Source organism: Pundamilia nyererei, unplaced genomic scaffold (assembly GCF_000239375.1).
Source record: "Pundamilia nyererei isolate P.nyererei 1_Seehausen unplaced genomic scaffold, PunNye1.0 scaffold02350, whole genome shotgun sequence".
Lineage (NCBI taxonomy): Eukaryota > Metazoa > Chordata > Actinopteri > Cichliformes > Cichlidae > Pundamilia > Pundamilia nyererei.
Genome location: NW_005189751.1, coordinates 692 through 6,104, shown reverse-complemented (window position 1 = coordinate 6,104; position 5,413 = coordinate 692). Strand labels below are relative to the sequence as shown.

The 5,413-nt window shown below is 41.1% G+C and overlaps 1 protein-coding gene across 1 annotated transcript; it reads left to right on the top strand.

Moving 5' to 3' along the window:
* Nucleotides 1–15: 15 nt before the first annotated feature.
* Nucleotides 16–5,148, top strand: LOC102197668 (amine oxidase [flavin-containing]-like). Its single transcript, XM_005755645.1, has 3 exons — nt 16–579; nt 1,345–1,407; nt 1,843–5,148. Exons 1-3 carry the CDS (start codon nt 538–540, stop codon nt 1,996–1,998), a joined length of 261 nt encoding a protein of 86 aa, XP_005755702.1. The 5' UTR covers nt 16–537; the 3' UTR covers nt 1,999–5,148.
* The last annotated feature ends 265 nt before the right edge of the window (nt 5,149–5,413 follow it).

The following is a 5,413-nucleotide window of genomic DNA, read 5'->3' as shown; positions in this document are numbered from 1 at the left end:
AGTTTTGTTAACCTCCATATGAAAAACTGAAACTCCTTGTTAACCGTCATGTGAACCATATTTCATGTCTAAATGTCCTCACCAGATGTGCAAATGTGTTCTCACTCACAATGAAAAGTAAGCTGGAGTTGGAAACCTAACATTGTGCTTTTTTATACAGAGTAACTGTTTCACATACCGGGTGGTCCTGCAAGAAATAGAGTTAAAGAAAAAGTCCTTTCTTTGGTTCTTTTACGTTGAGCACAGTGGGGGTGGGAAGATTAATCCAAAGGAAATTCACTTTATGTTATATAATCCCATATTGCACTTATTCAGGTGAGATAATATTCTTAAATGAAGTGAATGCATGCTAAAGCTCAACGGTCAGTACAATGCTGGTGCATACATTACAACTAAAACGTGTTTAAAACCTGTAAACCAGTTTAACCTCTGAAGCCTCTCCTGTTTCTCTCGTTTTTGCTCTTCAGAGTGCTGAGAGAGCCGGTGGGCAAGTTGTACTTTGCAGGCACAGAGACGGCCACCGAATGGAGTGGCTACATGGAGGGGGCCGTACAAGCTGGAGAGAGAGCAGCCAGAGAGGTCAGAGAGCATTTAAGTACCTGTTTTTCACTGCTACGTGTTAGCAAATACCAGTTCTTACCAGTTTAAACACCCTTAGAGGCAGGTTACTTATATATTTAGAAACCACTTAAATCATGCAGCTGGCACACCTATTAGTCACACCTCAGCCTGCTCCTGGTGTTGTGGATGCTCAGCCAGCAGTGCTGGGGGTCAGCTGATATCAAATCATGACATCCTCGCCTTTTCTCCCCTCTCATTTATGTCTGAGCACAGCTGACTGAAACAAACCATAGAATCAAAATGGTCCTCCCCACTCAGTCTTCTAAATCTCTCTTTAAGACACTCGCCTGCTGCTTGCAGTTTATGTCCTTCTTCCAAGACATTAACATTAGGTTTGGTTTCCTAAGATACTCCCCATGTGTTCATGTTCCTCCATGTTTCTTAGCTCTGGCTCTGCTGCAGAGTAGGTCAGTTACAGTAAAGGCCAGTCAAGCCTGAGTAGATTATCTGCATTAAACATAAACATACACTTATTCTTCTTTTTATTACTTAAGTTAAGTTGCTGTGTCGTGTCGTGTCGTGTCGTATGTAGTGCCAACGTGGGACAGTTCCCCAATTTCATTGTGCTATTGTACTATGTATGACTGTGCAATGATAATAAAGAGTTATCTTATTAACATCACCCAAACTCAAAAATGTGTATCATGTTTAAAATTTAGACTGTTAGACTGTATTTTGATCCTTTTGAAGTCTTTGACTGACACCACCAATGTCTTTTTGCAGGTCATGTGTGCGATGGGTAAACTCCAACCTAATCAGATCTGGCAACCTGAGCCTGAGAACGATGTAAGAGAAGTCCTTATGCACCAAATTACAAGTTGGCTTTTGATTAAAAAAAAATGAACAATCAGTGGAGAAACACTCTGAAATCTCTCGTCATGAATCCAAAACACTTTTTACCATAAATGACACTGTGAAAAAGATCATCTTGTAATAAATGAGAAAAAAACTACCAGGCAAGACCATCATGTTTCTTGGGGTTGTAAACCAAGAGAGGTCATTTTCTCCCTCGCTTTCTATACAATCATTTTCAAGCAGAAGAGTTGCCCCCTGCTGGTCATGTAAAAAAATGCAGGTTTAAGACACCTATGCATTGTTTACACATTTTGGACCCAAGATTACATAAGTTGTATATTGCCAAATCATCTATCAAGTATCTAGTTAATATCATGCAGATGAAAAAGGCAGATATCTGATATCATCATTCCCTCCGTCCTGCAGGAAATCCGGGCACTCCCGTTTGTTACCACCTTCTGGGAGAGAAACCTGCCTTCGGTTGATGGTTTCCTCAAATTCTTAGGAGTCTCCACATTCCTGTCTGCTGCCGCCGCAGCTGGCTTGGTGGCCTACAAGAAGGGCATCATCCCCCGGAGTTAAACCACCCTGTCGTCTCACTCCTCCACATCTCAAGGGAACACGTCTCAATAGACACTTGTGTACTTCTAGTGCTTTATGGGCCCAAACTACAGAGTAGTGACCTACATAGGGTATACATTGTTTTTTGAGAAACACCGTGATGTGAGAAGGACTGCTCAGCTCATGCAAAAACACTAACACACTGTTACTCTGTCCACAAACGAAAGAGAGAATGAAGCAGGTGAGAAGGGCTGACTGAAAGGTGTTTGAGAGGAGGGACGAAAGCCTAACTTCAGTTTAAAACATGCAGACTCAGATTGTGAAACCAATGAAGGAAAAAAGATCAGAATCAGTTCGTAAGGGGAAACCTTCTCTGTCACTATTACTATCCCATACAATGCCAATGAAATCCACTGTGTCGATTATATGTGAGTTTATAAAAGTCGCCATGCTTACTGTGTATGAGCCTCGTCTGTGTCGCATGCTTCGGTGAGCATGCATTCGTGAGCGTGTGGTCATCACCTCACCGCCCGTGTGCATGAGTTTCCACTGTGTGTCTAATTACCGCTGCTGATTTTAGGTGCCGATTTATTCTGGCCAAGCAGCCGTAGCTGTTTGATGAAATCCAGTGACTTCAGAAGAGAGAAGAGTCAGTATAGTGACACTGTCCACATAGAAAATCAGAGAGGAGGTTCAAGGACAAGTGGGGGGAGGGGCTTTTTCTGTCAGCAAATCCCATGAAAACACAAATGAATAGTGAATTTTAGCATTGTCTTTGTAGCTAAAGCCAGATGTGAGTCGCAACCCTAAAGTGAGTTGGTACCACGTGAAATGGGTTTTGTTGTTTCTCTTAAATTTAAATTTTATTTACATCTCAAAGCCCAAATTATGTGCCCTAATATGAATCCTAATATGTAGCCTAATAATGTCATATTAGGGCACTAAATGTGTATTATTTCCAATGAGCGATCTGTGCAGTTGAAGGCTGGCTCCAAAAGCAGGTTAGTCCTCACAGACTCCTATGTTAAGATGCCTAGGTTTCCACCTGAAAAGGCATCTTTAAAGCCTGGGGCAGTCTCTGTAGCTAATTGTCTCCTTCATGGTAACTCCTTTAATATAAATCCTCTGTTTAAACTATAGTAAGTCTTAGGTATCAGCAAACACAGGCTACCAAATATGGCCACCAAAAAATAAGACGGTGCCAGTCTAAATGCTGAACCCATAAATTTAATAAGAAATCCTTAAACTAATGGTGACAATAATGATTATTATAAAGAATAATTAAACACTTCTCAGTTATAGTTACTTGTTGTTTTAACTCTTTACCCGCTTGTCTAAATCGACCAGGAGTGACCTTGAATGCTTCAGGCTTATAGAAAAAAACGACTGGTGTGCATCATAAGTTAGTGCGGGTGGTCTCTCCCTGTGCAACTAGACTTAGAAAAACCCAGAAACTGTTCTGATTGTCTTCAAACCACAACTTTATTGATATATGCTGAGGTGTCAAAACTCATCATCAAGGCTACAAAGGGGATGTCGTCAGTGTCTCTTTATGGAGTAAAGAGTTAAAGTTTATCCAGACTGAACACAGAGCAGGTACAGATGTTCAACAAATAGTTATGTTTTCTATATTTTTAATCTTCAAGTATACCAAATTTTTCATATCCATAGATAAAAGTGTGCACGTTTTATTAATAAGAGCTCAGAAGTGGGGCTAGAAGGTGAATGCAGCTTAGCTTTTTGTGACTTCTCAAACAATCTAGTTTTTTCCTGTAGTTTCTCTTCAACAGGAACTCTAGGCTCACGTACATAAGCCAGGAAGTGGTAAGACAGACCAGTTCACTGTTAGAATTTGTGGGATTTGTTGACAGACAAAAAGAAAAACTCATCCTAAGAATGGGAAGAGTCAGCCTTATTCTTTTAATGGAAATGTAGTGGTGTCCAGCTGCTAGTGTGGTAATCTATCGGTCAGTATGACGGAAGCATTTGAATGTATTTTCCTCACACTAGATAACACATGCATGGTGGTTTTGCTAAGGTAATCACATTTTTCACTTGTGTATTTTTACCTTTTCACATTCTCACAGATAAACACGATCCCACCGGCTCTAAGGCGTCCTTGTAACAACTGTTTTGATTTGTTTAGGAAAAAGGAAACTGTCTTTTAGAGAAACTTTAAAGAAATGACATTCTTGCTGAAAAACTGACTCGCTGCAACAAAGGTTTAAGTACTGGCTGCTCAGCAAGCAGTGTCGTCAGCAATCATTTGTCCGGGTAAAATCATTTGTCGGGGGTGTAGATGTGAAAGCCAACCTGCTGCACAGTCCTCTGTGTGCAGCTCTTTATGCCCACTACAAGAATCATGCTGTTCTTGTCCCAAAGATGTTTGTGAGTGTAGTTTATCTGTTGTGCCTTAATGGAAATTGTAACATTTTTGTCATTTTATCGCAAGTGCCTGTGACTCTGACACTCTCAGCCCTCATCCCTCTTTCCCTCCCCCACCTGCTCCGGAGGTGAGAGGTCAGATGGACCAGGTCATCGGTTCAAGGCATCATCTGCGCTCATTAACAGGGGTCAGCATTGTGTTCAAGTGTATCCGAAAACCTTTCATTTTAAAAGTTCCCCTTACCTGAGTTATGTCCTCACTGCAAACTTGACTCAGGTAAAGCCGGGTGTAAAAACACAGCATCAGAGCTCAGACTGTTGAGGTGATCCCTCTGCTTATCTCTGTGTCCGTGTGTGCTTCGTGTTGTCCCTGCAGCGCTTCTTCCCTCGTTGTGGTGTCCCTCTCCCGTCTGACCCTCAGTCCCAGTGCAGGTTTTATGTGCAGTTCTAGAAGTAATGATTGAATAATAATGTCACTTTTTGAACCATCACTAAAAGTGTTTGAGTTTATGGTTGGCTGAACAAACAAAGCCAGCAAATTCCATCCACCCTGTCGAAAAACAACAACAACAAACTACAGCACTCACAACAAACCATCAGCAGACGTGATGCAGCGTTATTCATTATGGGGTTTTTCTGGAGATACCCCCCCTTCCTTTGTCCCTCTGTGCATATGAGCCTTCTTAACTATTCCTGTGACCTGCTCTTTGATGTCTTTGATTCCTCATACAAAGCTGGTGATATTTAACAAAATGTGAAATAAATCTTTTACTCGCCTTAACCTGATTTATTCTGGTGTCGTGTGTCATTATGTCGAGTCAGAGCAGAGCTACAGCCCAACGGAGTGAAAACAGTGGTGTAATAGTTAAGAAAAATGTGGGGAAAAAATCATTAAAAGCTAGTCCAATGCCCAATGTGCCCAGGAAGAATAAAACTGCAGTTCCAAAAAGGACACTGTCATTTGTAAATAAAACCAGAATCCAATGATTTGCAAACAAGAGAACATATATGACATATCAAATGTTTAAGCTGAGTCAGTGTGCCATTTTAA